The sequence below is a fragment of the Lissotriton vulgaris genome, chromosome 10, assembly GCF_964263255.1.
Source record: "Lissotriton vulgaris chromosome 10, aLisVul1.2, whole genome shotgun sequence".
Lineage (NCBI taxonomy): Eukaryota > Metazoa > Chordata > Amphibia > Caudata > Salamandridae > Lissotriton > Lissotriton vulgaris.
Window position 1 is genome coordinate 69,374,209 of NC_141698.1, and position 20,322 is coordinate 69,394,530.

A 20,322-nucleotide genomic window follows, 5' to 3' on the forward strand; every position below is an offset into this window, starting at 1 on the left:
ACCTTCCATCCTTGCCTAAATTAAGGTTGAAAAATGAATCTTTTTTTTTAAGAAAGCTAGCTCGCACCTGTATTGGCTGTAGCGGTGTTGCATAGCAGCAACTGGTCTTGTGTCTTTCCAAAATAACTAGGCATTGGCACTCCTGAGTCTTTCTAATGGACTATCTGTGGATCCATGTCTAGGGTGTATTGTTCATGGTCTAGGCTCCCATGGAAACAAGCCACCCTGGCTTCTTGATTCCTTGTCTCCTTGAAGTAGGGCAGGTATAGCCCTATCATGCACTGGTCTGTTTTTCTTGGGTGTGCTGTTGTGCCTGGAAACTTCCCTTCCCAATGCTGCTCTGTTGTTGGAGTACCTTTGAGCCTTCGTTCCCTGTACATCAACTCCCCTTGGTGTCCCTGTCCCTCAAGTGTCATCCGGGGTTCTCCTTCCCGCAAGGCCTCATGTTCTCAGGTTCATTCTTACCTGGTTCCCTGAGCCAGAGTGAAATGGAATAGCTCATAAGAGCGAGGCATACCTCTATTGTCTTTATCCAATTTAAGACAGCTGTGATGTCCGCAACAGCTGAAAGGTGGCTCTGATGTTAGAGACAGGCAAGGGACAATTTTGCTGTTTGTCTGAAAGAGATATTGATCAGCAGAGCAAGGGAGCATTCTGCAAAGCTGAGGGGGAGCTCAGATGCATTTGGCAAAGTGAGGGATAGTGTGCAGACAATGACAGGTGAACGGTAGTTCTGAACTCTGTGATGGGTGAGACAGCTGTGTTGTCTGTGTGGAGGAACAAACCAACTGAGCGATGTACAGCTCTGCTTTTAGTGCTAGGTGGACATCTGTACATTTGCACCTGTGACTGGGCAAGTCACAGTGTATAGCTAGCCCTGGTGCTAGTGTGTTCTTAGGAGTGCAGGGACAAACCACTCAATTGCTCCCATTTACCAGTAGTTACATAAACCTGCAGGTACAGGGATGCCTCCTTTCCCTGTCTTGATAATCCATACACATATCTGTAAAGCACAGGATTGCAGATATTTGAAATGTTTGTGACCTGGGGGTACTCAGTTGTTCTGCATTACATGGGCTGAGAGGCAATAGACGCCAAGCCCGGTGGCTCAGTGGACTAATGTATAAACTTCAAGGGTCTAGGTTTGACTGGAAAGAATCATGGGGAGTCACACAGCCTCACGCAATCTTTCATCCTTTCAAGCATTTAAAAAGAGTACCACTGAGTTGGGCAACAATAAACATCTGCTATTTCAAGATACCCGTTTAGGTTAACATGGCTTTACAAATACATGTGCATTGTTAAGTTATGGCGGTCTTGAAAACATTCACATCCAACAGCCCATTATGAGCCATTCCCTAACATTTAGCAGTTTTTGTAGATTGATGCAGAGGGTATAAGAGTTATGAGGTTATCAAAATTCCTCTTTTAAATTAGCTGAAGGGACCTGTGACTAGCGTCCATTTGTAATTGCAGAGCCCTCATTTTAAATTAATATGTCGGACCACCGGTGTGAGTTGAGTCAGTGAACTTATGAAGTGATGTCAGTTTAGAGTAAACATTAGTTGGACAGGTAGAGGGATGGGTGTAGGTATTAAGAGCACCATGATCAGTGGAGCATAATCATAACCAGGCCACATAAGTAAAAGCGTAAGAGAAAATCAAACTCATTACAATCTCATGAGTCTGCTACCCTAACTGTAAAGAGAAAGCACTGGAGAGGTAAGTGATCACACAGAGGACTAAAAAAATATTCTGCAATGGCTGGTATGCTACAAAGAACACTTACAGTTAATACATAGACTGCGAAGCTTTATTGTTCACCGGGTGAAAAATTGGGTAAAAGAATCATATTTAATGCTCTAGAATGTTCTGGGTAGGTCTAGGATTAAAATGCTGAAGTAAACATGCTTTTTTGCAACTTTAACATCCATGATCCAGCAGCCTAGAAATGTCCTCAATAAAAAGCTTACTAGCATGTAACCAGACCTTAATTTATACACAAGTTTGTATTAACCTCAATGTGAAGAAAATAAACTGTGTTTTATTAGGACAAATTCAGCAAACTGTAAGACCCAAGTAAGATTACTACACCTTGAACCAAAAATGAAGATGCGAGAGTTGGATATCCTCTGTGCCACTCTGCAGGATTATCTGCAATGTCAGTAATTTTGCAGATTATGTTGCTACTATATTGTACTGGCACACCTAATATGCTATCCATCCTCTACATCCCTGAGCAGCTGGACACACTCTCACTACAGTGCTGCATTTGGCACAGGGAGGCACATTAGTAGCAGCGAGCGAAATCATTTAGTACAAGCAGAAGATATACAAAAGAATAGTTTTACCTTGAACAAGACATAGCACCCACACCATGAGTGTGTCCCGATCCTTGTGCCACGCATTGCACCTCCCCTGTGGTTTTATCCATGCGCCAAACTCGCACGCTTCTATCCTGTAAAGATATATTAAATCATTAATTCAAGCATGTAGGTATGAAATAACTAGAGCATCATCCACACAGTGGAGTCTAGAAAGGCCCATTATCACAAATATTAAGTCTTTTCCTGTCCAGTTAATCCCCTGTTTGGGTTACAAGTATCAGTCAATTAAGAGTAAATGTGTGTGGTTAACAGAATGCATATTTAGTTAATGATTTAATCTTCTGAAATGCGATGACCAAGTATTGCGTACATATATTTTAGGATTAAATCTAAGTGCAGTTTGTTCAGTTTTGAATTATTTGTTATACATTTCTACAGGGTATCTAGAAAGTCAAAATTATTGTTGTTCAAAGAACACCTTCTAGCAACATGATCATTTTTGAATAGCATCGTGCCACTCTCTGATCATTGCTTACTCAGAGTACTTATAACAATGAAAAGGGTATTAAAGCCTACCACAAGGAAAAGGGCGTTAGAGAGGAAACCTTTATGCAGGGGTTACACTGGGACAGGCTGCACAGAATCAAATCATTAATTCTGACTTGAAGGCTACGCAAGAGGTGCTTACGTTTCCTGGTTGGCTACATATATCAGTACAGCTGGTGGCATTGTGCAACAGGAATAGCAAGGCCTTGCCACACTATTTGAACATAGCCCTCTATTGTTAAAACCGGTATGTGGGTGTGAATCATCTTTGAAGTTCAAAACAGATTTTATTTTCTCCTGTGCGAGAAATAGATTAGTGCCTAGAAGTAGAAAAATATAGGTAGGATTGATCAAAACAAATTCAAAAAATTAATCATGTAAGAGTGGTATTTTTTTATGCATGTAGGAAGGTGGCTACCTGACTATGGTTACCCCAGATTTTTTGCCTTGTGTTTAGCTGGTTTTCGACTTAGTTGGCCTGGTTCCCTGCTAATCAGGGCCCCAGGCTATCTGCTCTCTCTGTAAAATGGATTCCATGTACCCTAGGTGCATAACTAGATTGGCTTGGGTCACCTTATCAGCCCCTGTACAGAGCACTATAGGTGCCCTGGGCATAGGTGCATCCAAGGCCTACCAGGGGCTGCAGCGTAGCTTTTGCCACCCCTGGCTGGCTATCTAAAATTGACACAACTGGCTGATCACTCAGCTGGGGCAAGGTGGTGTAATCACCCCTTGCTTAGATATAGTATGTCTATATCTAAACCTAACTGGACACATATATACCTATCAGTCACTCCTATGGCAGGCCTTAACAATCCTGGAGGCAGAGTGCTTGGTTTTATGTGAGATGGTGCTCTAGCATGAGCTGAGCCTGTCTGCAGCTGTCGGGGCCAACTCCCTAAACTGTTCCGGGATAATGCCATACCATATACTCTTAAGTGCATTATAATCCTCGCGGTTATAGGTTAACTTTGGTTTGGCTTTATCAAAACATGTCGTGTAAGGTGTCATACGATTTGGAATACTACCCCCTCGCCAGTCCTGGCGACGGGGGTAGCATTCCACCCCTCTAGAGGGAGACGACATGTTACTTTGCTAAAACGCGGTTGATTTTAAAAGAGCCTCAGATCCACAAAATGGATGCTTCTGCCACAGACACGAATCGGACCTCCTGCAGCTGACCGAAACTCAGCCAAGGAGGCCTGGACAAAGGGTTTCCTGTCACAGGGAGGTGTCACACCACCCCAGACAGGAGATAGTGGATTGTAGCAGGGAGGGTTGAAAGAAAATAGACAATGCCTGGGGAGCACAAGGCTGCCCTTGCATAATCCGGCCCAACCGGTTCTGGGGCACACCAGCCCCTGTCCCAGCGCGGCCTGGATCAAAGGAAAGGGGTGTATCCACCCCCTTCCTGGGTCCCACCCATAAGAGGGGACCTAGCAGGTAATCCAGCCCCCTAGATTGGTATAAGAATGGGAGCAGTGCCAAAGCACTCAGATTATCCTGACGAAACATAAGAAACGAAACTCTGGACCCTTCGACATCCTACTCAACGTAGAAGACTGAAGAATCTCCCTTGTGGTCAAGGAGTGACCACCCTGTGCAAACAGGCACTATCCACCATCTCGACCCTTGCTTTGCTGCAGTTCCCGCCGGAACTCGAGCGACAGAGATCGACGAGATCAAGCTTGCCTGCCTTCTTACAGCCCGATCCACAGTCCCTGCAGAGCTGAGACCCGTGGAGGCGACCGGAAGCGTGGGGCACGCCATCTTGAAAAGGCCACGAGACGCTGACCGTACAGCCCACGAGTGACCCTCGAAGCTGTCCACTGGGGTCTGAGAAGCCCCAACCCTGAGCCACTCTTGCACCGAAGCTCACCCCTCTACACTCGACGAGTGCTGCGTGGGGCCCTTCTGCTTTCTTTGGCTCGACGCGTTGGCCCGGTCACTTGCCAGCTGGCTTGTGGCCCCTGTGCCGGCGAAAACCTAAAACCGACTTGTGATTCTGGTTGCTCCAGACTTGCACCAGCTCCTCTGAAAAGGAGCCCCCACTCTGACCCTCCTGGTTCGAGTGAGAAGCAATCTTCCAGTCCTGCGTGGATTGCTCTTGCCAAGTGTCGTTTGCTCCAATCTTGAAGCCGACTGCGCCGACGGTGAGAGCCTGCGTGGGACAGATCGTGACCTGCTCCTGGACGTCGCAGATGCCCCAGAGCCCACGTGACAGTGGAGAGAAGCTCCTCGACAACCACCTGATTGCGCCCGACATTGCCTGGTTCAGTCCTGGTTCCACCCTGGTCACTGCTGAGTGACCCAGACTCTGTCCCCTCTGCTTTCAGGTACTCTACGACTCTGATCCACCCTTGGATCACACCGGACACCACTTCTTCACATCGCCTGCAGCCTCTTCAGCTTCAAGCACCAAGAACCTGCGTGACGAAACCCGACGCCACTTCGACCCTGTGCACCCGCTTCCTGTGGGTGAGGTAACATTGCAAAGCCAGTGTTCCCACACTGGTACACACCTCTAGGGTCTGTGTCTAAAGTTTGGTCCTTCTAGGTTCAGCGGAAGTATCCTTAAACTCTCTTTGTGTAACTTTTACGCACCATTGACATTGCATTGGTGCAAGCCGCGCTTTAAGCGCTGCACCCGAATCCCGCGGGCTTTTCCTGACTTCAGCATTGCTTGTCCCGACTGCTCCCAGCGATTCCCTAGGCCCTAGGCCTAATCACTGTTCGATTGGTATCTCTTATACCACTTTTTTAATATATGGTTTGAGTGGCCACCCGCCCTCATCCATAATTGTGCAACTTTGTATGTTATACTGTACTTTTGATTTAACGCTTGTGCCCCTTTGCTCATAAAGAGTACTGGGGATTATTTTAGAAATAAACACATATTTTTAGGTCTCGCCTAGACGAAAGCAAAAGCGAAGCTTTTGCTGTCTATGCGAGACAACTTATGTTGCCACTTTTCTGGGAATATTGTGGACATCAGACTGTTATGAGCTTTTTCTGCTGTAGTCAGGCTGTCACGAGCTTCTCCTTTGGAGATTTGACCTCGTGAGCGCGCCTTGACTGCATCTAATGGGCCGTGCGCTTCCTTTAGTCAGTTTCACTTTGACACCTGCACTTTCAAAGTGAAATGAAACAATGTGTCTGGTAGTTGTTCATGTGGAGTGCCTTCTGACCTCGTGAGCGCGCCTTGACTGCATCTAATGTGTGTGGCTTTTTTTTTCAACGTGGCCCTGGCGCTTGCTTCAGTCAGTTTCACTTTTAAGGTGCAGGCGTCAATGGGTCTGGTACTTGTTTTATTTCCATTTAATGCTCTTTGGAACAACAATTTTATATTACTTGTGTGTATTACCACTGGCCAGAATTTCAAAGACTTATATTCACGCAGGTGAAATAATACTATTGTGATTAGGGCCGATTTTTGGAGTCTGACCGTTCAGAGTGCAGAGTGGAGCTTCAGAGTGGAGCTTCAGAGTGGAGCTTCAGAGTGCAGAGTGGAGCTTCAGAGTGGAGCTTCAGAGTGCAGAGTGGAGCTTCAGAGTAGAGCTTCAGAGTTCAGAGTGGAGCTTCAGAGTGGAGCTTCAGAGTGGAGCTTCAGAGTGGAGCTTCAGAGTGCAGAGTGGAGCTTCAGAGTGGAGCTTCAGAGTGGAGCTTCAGAGTGGAGCTTCAGAGTGGAGCTTCAGAGTGGAGCTTCAGAGTGGAGCTTCAGAGTGCAGCTTCAGAGTGCAGCTTCAGAGTGGAGCTTCAGAGTGGAGCTTCAGAGTGGAGCTTCAGAGTGGAGCTTCAGAGTGGAGCTTCAGAGTGGAGCTTCAGAGTGGAGCTTCAGAGTGGAGCTTCAGAGTGGAGCTTCAGAGTGGAGCTGCAGAGTGGAGCTGCAGAGTGGAGCTTCAGAGTGGAGCTTCCGAGTAGAGCTTCCGAGTGGAGCTTCCGAGTGGAGCTTCCGAGTGGAGCTTCCGAGTAGAGCTTCAGAGTGCAGAGTGGAGCTTCCGAGTGGAGCTTCCGAGTGGAGCTTCCGAGTGGAGCTTCCGAGTGGAGCTTCCGAGTGCAGAGTGGAGCTTCAGAGTGGAGCTTCAGAGTGGAGCTTCAGAGTGGAGCTTCAGAGTGCAGAGTGGAGCTTCCGAGTGGAGCTTCCGAGTGCAGAGTGGAGCTTCAGAGTGGAGCTTCAGAGTGGAGCTTCAGAGTGCAGAGTGGAGCTTCAGAGTGGAGCTTCAGAGTGGAGCTTCAGAGTGGAGCTTCAGAGTAGAGCTTCAGAGTGCAGAGTGGAGCTTCAGAGTAGAGCTTCAGAGTGGAGCTTCAGAGTGCAGAGTGGAGCTTCAGAGTGGAGCTTCAGAGTAGAGCTTCAGAGTAGAGCTTCAGAGTGGAGCTTCAGAGTGCAGAGTGGAGCTTCAGAGTGGAGCTTCAGAGCGCAGAGTGGAGCTTCAGAGTGGAGCTTCAGAGCGCAGAGTGGAGCTTCAGAGTGGAGCTTCAGAGTGGAGCTTCAGAGTGGAGCTTCAGAGTGGAGCTTCAGAGTGGAGCTTCAGAGTGGAGCTTCAGAGTGCAGAGTGGAGCTTCAGAGTGCAGAGTGGAGCTTCAGAGTGCAGAGTGGAGCTTCAGAGTGCAGAGTGGAGCTTCAGAGTGCAGAGTGGAGCTTCAGAGTGCAGAGTGGAGCTTCAGAGTGCAGAGTGGAGCTTCAGAGTGGAGCTTCAGAGTGGAGCTTCCGAGTAGAGCTTCCGAGTAGAGCTTCCGAGTGGAGCTTCCGAGTGGAGCTTCAGAGTGGAGCTTCAGAGTGCAGAGTGGAGCTTCAGAGTGCAGAGTGGAGCTTCAGAGTGGAGCTTCCGAGTAGAGCTTCCGAGTGGAGCTTCAGAGTGCAGAGTGGAGCTTCAGAGTGCAGAGTGGAGCTTCCGAGTGGAGCTTCCGAGTGGAGCTTCCGAGTGGAGCTTCCGAGTGGAGCTTCCGAGTGGAGCTTCCGAGTGCAGAGTGGAGCTTCAGAGTGGAGCTTCCGAGTGGAGCTTCCGAGTGCAGAGTGGAGCTTCAGAGTGGAGCTTCAGAGTGGAGCTTCCGAGTGGAGCTTCAGAGTGCAGAGTGGAGCTTCAGAGTGCAGAGTGGAGCTTCAGAGTACAGAGTGGAGCTTCAGAGTGGAGCTTCAGAGTGCAGAGTGGAGCTTCAGAGTGGAGCTTCAGAGTGCAGAGTGGAGCTTCAGAGTGGAGCTTCAGAGTGCAGAGTGGAGCTTCAGAGTGCAGAGTGGAGCTTCAGAGTGCAGAGTGGAGCTTCAGAGTAGAGCTTCAGAGTGGAGCTTCAGAGTGGAGAGTGGAGCTTCAGAGTGGAGCTTCAGAGTGCAGAGTGGAGCTTCAGAGTGGAGCTTCAGAGTGCAGAGTGGAGCTTCAGAGTGGAGCTTCAGAGTGGAGCTTCAGAGTGGAGCTTCAGAGTGGAGCTTCAGAGTGGAGCTTCAGAGTGGAGCTTCAGAGTGGAGAGTGGAGATTCAGAGTGGAGATTCAGAGTGGAGAGTGGAGATTCAGAGTGGAGAGTGGAGCTTCAGAGTGGAGATTCAGAGTGGAGAGTGGAGCTTCAGAGTAGAGCTTCAGAGTGCAGCTTCAGAGTGCAGCTTCAGAGTGGAGCTTCAGAGTGGAGCTTCAGAGTGGAGCTTCAGAGTGGAGCTTCAGAGTGGAGCTTCAGAGTGGAGCTTCAGAGTGGAGCTTCAGAGTGGAGCTTCAGAGTGGAGCTGCAGAGTGGAGCTGCAGAGTGGAGCTGCAGAGTGGAGCTGCAGAGTGGAGCTGCAGAGTGGAGCTGCAGAGTGGAGCTGCAGAGTGGAGCTTCAGAGTGGAGCTTCAGAGTGGAGCTGCAGAGTGGAGCTGCAGAGTGGAGCTGCAGAGTGGAGCTGCAGAGTGGAGCTGCAGAGTGGAGCTGCAGAGTGGAGCTGCAGAGTGGAGCTGCAGAGTGGAGCTTCAGAGTGGAGCTGCAGAGTGGAGCTTCAGAGTGGAGCTTCAGAGTGGAGCTTCAGAGTGGAGCTTCAGAGTGGAGCTGCAGAGTGGAGCTGCAGAGTGGAGCTGCAGAGTGGAGCTGCAGAGTGGAGCTGCAGAGTGGAGCTTCAGAGTGGAGCTTCAGAGTGGAGCTTCAGAGTGGAGCTTCAGAGTGGAGCTTCAGAGTGGAGCTTCAGAGTGGAGCTTCAGAGTGGAGCTTCAGAGTGGAGCTTCAGAGTGGAGCTTCAGAGTGGAGCTTCAGAGTGGAGCTTCAGAGTGGAGCTTCAGAGTGGAGCTTCAGAGTGGAGCTTCAGAGTGGAGCTTCAGAGTGCAGAGTGGAGCTTCAGAGTGCAGAGTGGAGCTTCAGAATGCAGAGTGGAGCTTCAGAGTGTCAAGAGCAATGCCAATAGCTCTAACTTTAACAAAGGCAAAACCATTGCATTGTAAATGCTTGTTATTTTACCGAATCACATGCTCATGCTGCTGCCTGGTTTGTCTACATGCACACAGGCAGAATCACTCGGTACAAAATGGCTCCTGTTCACTCGTCAGTACGGTCTTGCGCAGCCCCACCTTCCCCCTGCCAAATACATTCATTCCAAATACTGCTTATTTTCATATCAGACTGACTTCTCACATCTGGGATAGCAGGGGCACCTTCCACAGTGATTAGTGCTTCACAAAAAATAATTCTCGGCTAGCGCTCAGAAGCCTTGAAGCTTTGATTGAATGACACTGCAGTTTGATGCCCCGCTCGTTTTTTGATGCTATGCGTTCCAGACACTGATTTTATTAAGACTCACTTGGAGCTCTAAACTGTCACTTGATCTTTCTTTGGGTCATTTCGTTTGCCCGGAAGGACTAACATATCTGTGAAACCCTCTTCTTTTATAGTTTGAGCATCGTCTTTGTTTAGCAGGATAACATACATTTGAAAATACAAATATCCGGGAAGAGCAGAGAGCAAATCTCCGCGATGTTGGGCATTCTCCTATCATAAAGGAAGCGTGTTGGTGGGACCTGTGGCATCTAACGCATCATTTAACCCTATATGCGTGGGCACCTACCACAATAATGTATACGATGAGTTTGTTCCGTTCCCGTTTTTAATTTGATGTAAAACTCAAATCACTGCACACTCTCTACTACACACTCTCTACTACACACTCTCTACTACACACTCTCTACTACACACTCTCTACTACAGTCACTACTCTCTGCTACGCACTCTACTCTCTACTACACTCTACTACAGTCACTACTCTCTGCTACGCACTCTACTCTCTACTACACTCTACTACACACTCTCTACTACACACTCTACTACACACTCTCTACTACAGTCACTACTCTCTACTACACACTACTACACACTCTCTACTACAGTCACTACTCTCTACTACACACTCACTACACACTCACTACTACAGCCACTACTCTCTTCGACACACTCTCTACTAGACACTCTCTACTAGACACTCTCTACTAGACACTCTCTACTAGACACTCTCTACTAGACACTCTCTACTAGACACTCTCTACTACAGTCACTACTTACAACACACTCTACAACACACTCTACAACACACTCTACAACACACTCTACAACACACTCTACTACACACTCTACTACACACTCTACTACACACTCTACTACACACTCTACTACACACTCTACATTACACACTCTACATTACACACTCTACATTACACACTCTACATTACACACTCTACATTACACACTCTACATTACACACTCTACATTACACACTCTACATTACACACTACATTACACACTCTACATTACACACTCTACATTACACACTCTACATTACACACTCTACATTACACACTCTACATTACACACTCTACACTACACACTCTACACTACACACTCTACTACACTCTACTACACACTCTGCTACACACACGCTCTACTACACACTCTACTACACACCCTCTACTACTCTATACTACTCTACTACACATTCTCTACTACTCTACTACACACTCACTACTTTCTACTACACTCTACTACAGACTCTCCACTCTCTACTCCACACTCTCTACCTCAATCTCTCTACCTCAATCTCTCTACCTCAATCTCTCTACCTCAATCTCTCTACCTCAATCTCTCTACCTCAATCTCTCTACCTCAATCTCTCTACCTCAATCTCTCTACCTCAATCTCTCTACCTCAATCTCTCTACCTCAATCTCTCTACCTCAATCTCTCTACTTCAATCTCTCTACCTCAATCTCTCTACTTCAATCTCTCTACTTCAATCTCTCTACTTCAATCTCTCTACTTCAATCTCTCTACTTCAATCTCTCTACTTCACATTCTGTATTACACACTCTCTACTACACACTCTACTACACTCCCTACTACACATTCTCCTACACACTCTACTACACACTCTACTACACACTCACCACTCTACTACACACTCACCACTCTACTACACACTCACCACTCTACTACACACTCACTAGTCTCTACTGCTCACTCTCTACTACACACTCTCTACTACACACTCTCTACTATACACTCACTACTCTCTACACACTCACTACTCTCTACTACACACTCACTACTCTACTACACACTCTACTACTCACTTACTACTCTCTACTCACTCTCTACTACTCACTACTACTCTCTCTACTACTCTCTACTACTCTCTCTACTACTCACTCTCTACTACTCACTCTCTACTACTCATGACAATGCCATTTATTTATCTGTTTCCAAACCCAACACATAAATAAAACATTTGTCATTTACAATGCCAAAAGCGCTAACTTTTGCAAAGGCGAGACCGTTGCATTGTAAATGCTTGTTATAATATATACTTGTGTGGTGTCCTTTCATTTGATATTACAGGATTGTGATTGGTAAAACAGCTTGCTTAACACGACCTCTTGAGTTTAGCCTTTAAGGCTGCTTAGTCTATGCTACCATTAAGATAGCTCGTCTAATAAGGTTGACTTACAACCAGACACCATAAGGGATTGTTTGGACTGATAGAAGGTGGTTCCAGAATTGGAAACATCATATATCAGGCCAACTTCTCACAATGCACACTCCTATTAGCCATTGCATGTGTTTGCTTTCTGGTTACAATTCATATCATGTGCACTATATTAGGCTTTTGATTTTAAAAATACATTTTTAAAATGTATTCCCCATTTTCTAGTGTTCTTGAGTTTGTTGTTCATTAATGATAGCCGGTATGGGGTTCCACTAACTCTCACTGCAATATCTCCTGGGGCTGATCGTTACCTGAAATGCATTTTGTGCTAACTTTGCTCAGTGGCTGGTGGAGTGGTTGCAGTTCAACTGGTTTTCTGTCTTGGATTGGCTTATTGATCACGTCCTTGCTGCCAAGGGGTCTAGAAAATCAATCTCTGTGATTCTAGAATACATCTTGAACATGTATCACAATGCACTCTTCATAAGGCCTCTTAAAATGATCTGTAAATAGTATTTACTAGTCAACAGAGATCTGAGTACCACCAAGTGTTTTCACACCACTGCACCAATATGCCAGTTCCCCTCACCATGCATCCAATGCAGCCTCAAACTTGACTTTTCCACTGTGCATTTTCTTTTGTTGGTTCCATGAACATAGAATTATGTTACTGTTACAGATTCTCCATGTTTTGATTTTTTGGGAACACTAGAAAAGGCTCCCATGAGCAGCAGGGTGAAAGTCTGAAGAATCTGTGTGAGTGACCTCTGTGAAAGGTCAGTGCTAAAGGAGAGAGACTTCTCTCACCCGTGTAAAACCTGAATGTTAAGGTGACCGGATTATAATGGGGATGTTCAGCCTTCAGTCTTTTGATTCTTCTGTTCCGCTGCGGCTCATCCAAATCATCCTTCTTCAATCACCATATCTTAATGGAAGACATGGGTCTGAAGAAAGCAGCAATTCTGCACTGAGGTATGTTATCCATTCATGCGACTCGTCTTCTAAGGGGAACTTGAGTGTCTAGAAACTGGCTGCTGTGGGATAAAGGAAGGAGACTCCAATTGCACAGGAGCTCAAAAGGGGTCTGTAGCTCCCAGCATGCATTGGAATGTCCCGCTGTTGATAGAATGCATCAGACTCAATAGCCATGCTACAGGGAGGCATTATATGATGTGTTGGTACAGGAGACTGTGTAGTAGCCACAGACAGTGCTTTTGTTATTTATATTTTATGTGCTATGCCGACAAGTGTGCATACACCAGGGCTCCTTTCCTAACCCAAAGCAATAGAAATTCTTTGCTCAAACTTGCCCACAGATATGCTTCAGCATTGGTATGGGCTGGAACTTCAGAGCATCCACATTTTAAACCACTATCAAAACTGCTGTTCTCCTGCAGCCCCATTAATTCTGCACACTCTGGATCTCCGCCATCAATGTTACTGGATACTCAGCAGAGCCACTGATAACCAGCCAAAGCAATAAGACAAACATAGGAAGCTCAGCCGTATGGTGGAAGTGCCCGATTAATATCCAATACACAACCATGGATTCAACGTCACATGTCCTGCACTCTCCGAAATACCGCTCCCCAAACATAGGTTATTAGTTTAGAGGACTTCATGGGCTTTGACCTACAATACTGAAATCCCTCAAATCCATTGGGAGTGAAACCAGTTATCCCTATTTCACCCCCTCTGAACAGTGCTTATTATCTGATAAAGATTTACAAACAATGTGAGATTTAAAAGGAGGCCAATGTCACGCTTTTAAGCAGAAGTCTCTACGCTCTCTTGATATCTTTTCTACTCACACCGCACCTGTGAAGGTATTCGCTTTCTTAATCTGTACAATGTTTATAAGTCGAAGCCAGAAATAAGAATCATCATAGGGCATATTGTTAGGATGTATTTCTCTGAAGAAATCATGGCTTATTTTGAGGACAGAGGGCAGAATCCAGAGAAGCGTTTGCAATAGTTGACCTGTCCGAGATGGAAACAGAGCCATGGTAAGCTGTACTTGGAAGGAAAGGAGTCTGGTATTGAAGGAAGCAGGAGTGGTCGGAAGCCGGATGGAGTAAACTACAGGTTGAGTTGATGTAATCACAAGCAGAATAGGGCAGGGGGCGTGAGAAAAGAACACACTGTTGAGATGAAAGGGTAAATGACAGCAACTATATAGAAAACTTGAAGCACCTAAGGAATGTGTAAGCTGCCTTAGTGAGGAAGAGATCACATAGAATAGTCTCCATGAAACAGTGTATGACAGCAGGTACATAGAAAGCATTAGGGAAGGCTATAATCTGGGGATTGAGGCCTCACATGAGAAGTCAAAAGGCCAGTTTTACCAACATTGGATGCTGTACAAGAAAATGATTGTGAAGACGACAGCAGTGGCAGGAAGATCAAGAGAGAGATGGAAAGTAGGAATACAGATGTGTCCAGGTACTGAAGAAGAGGGAAGCAATTGTGATGGCTAAATTCATATCGAAATCAGGGGCTAGAGATTGACACTTGGCTATTTGGGAAATAAATTTAAACAAAACCGGAGCCTAGAAACTAGATCTAAAAACAGGAGTAAAGACTGTCATGAGTACCTAATAACATTAGGAATATTTCTCAATTCCAGGTCCTGTCACTAGAGAGAGTCTTAGAACATGCCTCTGTGCAAGCAGGTCCCCATAACAGAATCCACAACTGTGGGTGGGTGCAAAAATCAACAGGCCCCTCTGCCATGCATGCATGCATGCATATGGGAAGGGTAAACATCATTAAAGTGAATGAGCCCAAAGATGACCCCCCTCTATTCGACACTGCACCTTGATAATATGGTGCTATAGCAAATTAACTTGGCGTCGCACTAAGTTGGAACAGAATTTTTAGAGAGGGGGCTTTCAGCAGCTGGGGTGGTTGTGTAAAGCATGTGCTGCATGTTGTTATTAAAGGACAAGTGTAATATTTATACAAAGTGTATTCTGTTGGGGCATAGTAGATGGGCTGCAAATGATCTTGCTTGTCTAATGGTGAAAGGTTACTGCAGGTTCCAGCAAACTCTTGCACATAGTGACTATGCTACAATGAAGTCAGGCTAAGCTCCACATAGTTTTAAACTGAAAGCTCCAAGAGTGAGGGAAGCGTAAATATATATAAAAAAGAACTCCATCTCCAAATAAGACATTGCACTATATTCTAAATGAAATAGAGCACATGCAGACAGAGGTAGAACATACCTTACCACAGCTGGAGAACATCAAACCTTTCTTGAACACATCCAAAGCAAGCACTGTGTCTGTGGGAACATAATACAAATATATGATGTTATGGTTAGAACTATTATGCAAAGCAATCATTGTAGATTCAAGTCATAAAGTCACACTTCTAAGTAGTTTCCACTTAGTCTCGCAACTCACAAGGCGTACAAAATGGAGTGAGGGGATGCTTAAAGTCAGACAAAGAACAACCTACTTTGTGCATGTGCAAACTTCAGAAGAACAGTTCACTTACACAGCGATTAGGAGTGTTTTAAAAGAGCAGGCTGAAAAATCAAAAGCGCTTCAACTCACCATAGCACATGTACAAAGACAAAGTATTGGACAGACAATCTGACTTTAATTCTTTGTGTATATTTCAACCCTGAGGTACTGCACATCAGTGCTTTATGTGGCTTCTTGAATAATGGTGGGCTTCTGAACAGAAGGGAAGCTGGCCCAAACATGGGCTGTAGGGTTCGGTCAGGGGGAGCCTGATTTAGAGCCCCCTCAATCCATTGCCATTGATTAAGGACTCCAGGTACTAAGCTTCAGAGTGCCATGTGTGCTAATTTCCTTTATGTGCCTGATAAGCATAGGCCCTTTTAAATACAGATAGATACGGCTGACAAGTCTGCGGATGGCTTTTTTAGCACAAAGAATGGCACGGACACAGAACATCTGGACGTTTCCTTCAGTCATCAGGTCTGAGGCAGCAAAAAGATCTAGGTGACAACTGAGAAAGACTAATGGTATAAGATGAGTGATGAAGGCCTTCCACCCCCCTGTTTGTTTCAGAAAACCTGCATCTGTCTTGCGGTAGTTGATGGCCAAGAAATGTGACAAATGGAAGTTGCTTATGTGATTTATTTCATTGCAAGGATACCGCAAAACGTTAGGTAAAGCTGCAACATGCTGATGCACGTACAAGAAAGCTTGCTCAATAAGAACAAGCATTTACAATGCAATAGGTCTCGCAGCATTAAAGTTTGAGTTATTGGCATTGTGCATGACAATGCGTTGCATAAAATTTGTAGCAAACTTTGAATTGGTGAGTAGTGAGAGTGTGTGCAAGATTATCCTGTTCTTGAAAGCAGTGTGGTAGAGAGTGCAGGAATTTGGGTGATCTGAGCAATGTGGATGACGCACCTCACGCACGGGGCTGACGCAGTTATTATTCACACAGCTCTGATGATGCACCTCAGGCACGGGCTCACAGCTGTTATTATTCACACAGCTCTGATGATGCACCTCAGGCACGGGCTCACAGCTGTTATTATTCACACAGCTCTGATGATGCACCTAAGGCACGGGGCTGACGCAGTTATTATTCACACAGCTCTGATGATGCACCTCAGGCACGGGGCTGACGCAGTTATTATTTACACAGCTCTGATAATGCACCTCAGGCACGGGCTCACAGCTGTTATTATTCACACAGCTCTGATGATGCACCTAAGGCACGGGGCTGACGCAGTTATTATTCACACAGCTCTGATGATGCATCTCCGGCACGGGGCTGACGCAGTTATTATTTACACAGCTCTGATAATGCACCTCAGGCATTGGCTCACAGCTGTTATTATTCACACAGCTCTGATGATGCACTTCCATGCTTTACAGCTAGGTTTGCACCACATAAATACATACGCATTATAAACCTATGGCACTGGACTCATAAGGTTCCCCAAAAGGCCAAGTACTAAACTGTAAAGGGCTAACTGCATGACTATTCTAGAGCGCAGTTTCTCCAAGGATCACTTCATTTCTGGGCATTTATGTGCAAACTTCACATGTGTATTTGTAAATGCACATTCACCCCAGCAGGGGAATTATGGCACTGACTAACAAGTTACTTACCTTCGGTAACGATATATCTGTAAGAAACATTAGTTAGTGTTAGATTCCTTACCTTAGAATATCCCCAGGCGTCAGTCTGGATCCGGAAACTTTTGCGTAGCAGTACCCCTGCGCGTCGGTAGGCGTCGTCTGCAGGCGTCCCCTGCGGCTCCGCGTCCGTCGTCGGCGTCGTGCGCCGTGATGACGTCGCTGGAGTATATAGACGCCGCCTCCGCGCGCTGACGTCAGTTCTTTGCACACAGCTTTTCCGCGCCAGGAGACGCAGAGCCATGAGAGAACCAACACTGGTGCCATGTACAAACTAGGGCCCTGAAAGGGATGACCTTAACCCTAGGTATCAGTTCGCAGAACGGGGAGGATGGGTGGGTTCGGTAAGGAATCTAACACTAACTAATGTTTCTTACAGATATATCGTTACCGAAGGTAAGTAACTTGTTCATCTGAAAGAAACACGTTAGTGTTAGATTCCTTACCTTAGAATACATACCCCAGCAATACCAACCCCGGTGGTGGGTCTGCGAACCAATACAAAACTACACCAGAAAGTCCTGGAGGACAGAACGGCCAAAGAAGCCATCCCTCCGGACTTGACTGTCCAGGCAGTAGTGCCTCGCAAAGGTGTGCAGCGAGGCCCACGTAGCCGCCTGGCAAATGTCCTGCAAGGGGACTCCCCGGCCCAGGGCAGTAGTAGCCGCCGTGGCCCGAGTGGAATGGGCCCTCAGCCCAACAGGAGGCTCCTTCCGAGCCAAAGAGTAGCACGCTTTGATGCAGAGGACGACCCATCGAGAGATGGTTCGTTCACAAACCGCCCGTCCCTTCTTCGCACCCACGTAGCCAACAAACAGTTGGTCATCCACCCGGAACTGGCGTGTGCGATCCATGTAAAATGAAAGCGCACGTTTCGGGTCCAGACGATGGAGCCGCTCTTCATCCTTTGAAGGATGCGGAGGCGGGAAGAAGGAAGGGAGGGTGATGGACTGCCCGATGTGAAAGGCCGAAACAACCTTGGGCAGGAAAGAAGGTCTAGTCCTCAGAACCACCTTGTCAGGATGAATGGACAGGAAAGGAGGTTGGACAGAAAGAGCCTGGAGCTCACTCACCCTCCTGGCAGAGGTGATGGCAACCAGGAAAGCCGTCTTTAAAGTCAGGAGACGGAGAGGGCAAGAATGAAGGGGCTCAAAGGGAGCACACATCAGGAAAGTTAGAACCAGGTTCAAATCCCACTGAGGCATCACAAATGGAACAGGTGGAAACATGTGAGTGATGCCTTTCAAGAATCGAGTTACAATCGGGGATTTGAACAAAGAAGGCTGATCAGGAAGCCTCAAAAAGGCTGAAAGGGCAGAAAGGTAGCCCTTGATAGTGCCCAGAGCAGAGCCCTGCTGGGCAAGAGAAAGAAGAAACAGAAGAACCTCCGAAAGAGGGGCAGAAAGAGGATCCACAGCCTTTGCTGTGCACCATGCCACAAATCTGTTCCACCGACAGGCGTATACCGACTTAGTGGAGGGACGCCTGGCTGCCAGAATAACATCACAGACTTCAGGAGGCAAGTCAAATGGCCTCAACTGCCACCGCTCAATCTCCAAGCATGGAGGTGGAGACTGGACAGGTTCGGGTGGAGGACCGTCCCCTGCTGCTGCGACAGAAGGTCCTCCTGAAGGGGCAGGCGGATCGGGGGACCGACTGACATGCTGAGTAGCTCGGGATACCAGTACCTTCGAGCCCAGTCCGGAGCCACAAGGATAACTTGGGCCCGGTCGCGCCTGATCTTCTTCAGCACTCTGGGCAGAAGTGGTATAGGCGGAAAGGCGTATAACAGACCGCAACTCCACTCGCGCCGAAAGGCGTCGCCGTGCGAGTGCCGTCTTGGAAACTCCAACGCGCAGAACTGATGACATTGCGCGTTCTCTTCTGTGGCGAATAGATCTAACCAAGGCTCTCCCCATTGCAGAAAGATGCCTTGCGCCACGTCCGAGTTCAGACGCCATTCGTGATCCATCGAGCACCGACGGCTGAGTTCGTCCGCCCTGGCGTTCAGAGAACCTGCCAGGTGTTGAACCGTCAGAGTCACGCCCTGACGTTCCAGCCATTGCCAGAGGCGCAGAGCCTCCTGGCAAAGGGTCCACGACCCCACTCCGCCCTGCTTGTTGCAGTACCACATGGCGGTGGTGTTGTCGGTGAACACCTGCACCACACTCCCGTTGACAAAGGGGAGGAATGCCTTCAGTGCCAGACGAATCGCCCGCAGCTCCAACAGATTGATATGGAGCCGGGACTCCGCCGGAGACCAGATGCCTCTGATCTCTGCCTCTCCCAAGTGGCCACCCCAGCCCTGGAGGGACGCGTCCGTCACGACAACGTGCTCCGGTTGGGGAAGGGAGAGGGACTTGCCCCTGACCCAATCGCGGTCCGTAAGCCACCACTGCAGTTGTCTCGCAGTGCCCTCCGAGATCAAGACGTGGTCGGACAAGTTGCCCTGATGCTGGGCCCACTGAAACTTCAGGTCCCACTGCAGAGCCCGCATCCGCCACCTGGCGTGATGCACCAGAAGGATGCAGGAAGCCATCAGCCCCAGCAGCCGCAGCGTCAACCTGACCGAGACTCGGGATAGCGGCTGAAAGATGGGAATCAAAGCCTGAATATCCCGAACCCGCCGTTCCGGAGGATAAACCCGAAACTGCGCCGAGTCCAGAACCGCTCCGATGAAAAGGAGCTTTTGAGAGGGACACAGGTGTGATTTCGGCACGTTGATGGAGAACCCCAGGTCGTGCAAGAGGTCTGCCGTCATCTGAAGGTGGTGGACGACTGTCTGGGGCGAGCCCGCCTTCAACAACCAGTCGTCTAGGTAGGGGAAGACTGAAACCCCTAACCTGCGCAGATGGGCTGCGACCACCGCCATCACCTTCGTGAACACCCGTGGGGCGCTGGTAAGGCCGAAGGGGAGCACGATAAACTGAAAGTGCTCCTGGCCTACCGTGAACCGCAGGTAACGCCGGTGGGCCGGCAGGACGGGGATGTGAAAATAGGCGTCCTGCAAGTCCAACGCTACCATCCAGTCTTGCGGGTCTAGAGCAGCCAAGACCTGAGCTAACGTCAACATCTTGAACTTCTCCTTCCGGAGGAAGCCGTTGACGTTCCTTAGATCCAAGATAGGACGTAGGCCCCCCTTGTCCTTCTTGGGCACCAGAAAGTAGTGGGAATAACAACCACGCCCTACTTCTGGCCCAGGAACGCGCTCGATGGCCCCCTTGGCCAAGAGGGCCGTAACTTCCTCCTGCAGAAGTGTCAAGTGGTCCCCCGACACACGGTGGTTCTGCGGTGGCATGGCTGGAGGAGAGGTCTCGAAGGGGAGGGAGTAGCCCCTTCGGACAATTTGCAGCACCCACCTGTCCGAAGTGATCGTGCGCCAGTGAGCGTGGTGA

At 47.8% G+C, this 20,322-nt stretch overlaps 1 protein-coding gene across 2 annotated transcripts in view; it reads right to left on the reverse strand.

The window, feature by feature from the left end:
* TBL3 (transducin beta like 3) overlaps positions 1-20,322 on the reverse strand; it is a 175,756-nt gene that overhangs the window by 44,005 nt on the left and 111,429 nt on the right. For both annotated transcript variants that reach the window (XM_086940511.1, XM_086940510.1), the window contains exons 12-13: positions 15,023-15,081; positions 2,352-2,458 (exon numbers count right to left, since the gene is read on the reverse strand). In XM_086940511.1, coding sequence (XP_086796637.1) covers positions 2,352-2,458; positions 15,023-15,081 — 166 coding nt within the window. The remainder of the gene's footprint in view (positions 1-2,351; positions 2,459-15,022; positions 15,082-20,322) is intronic.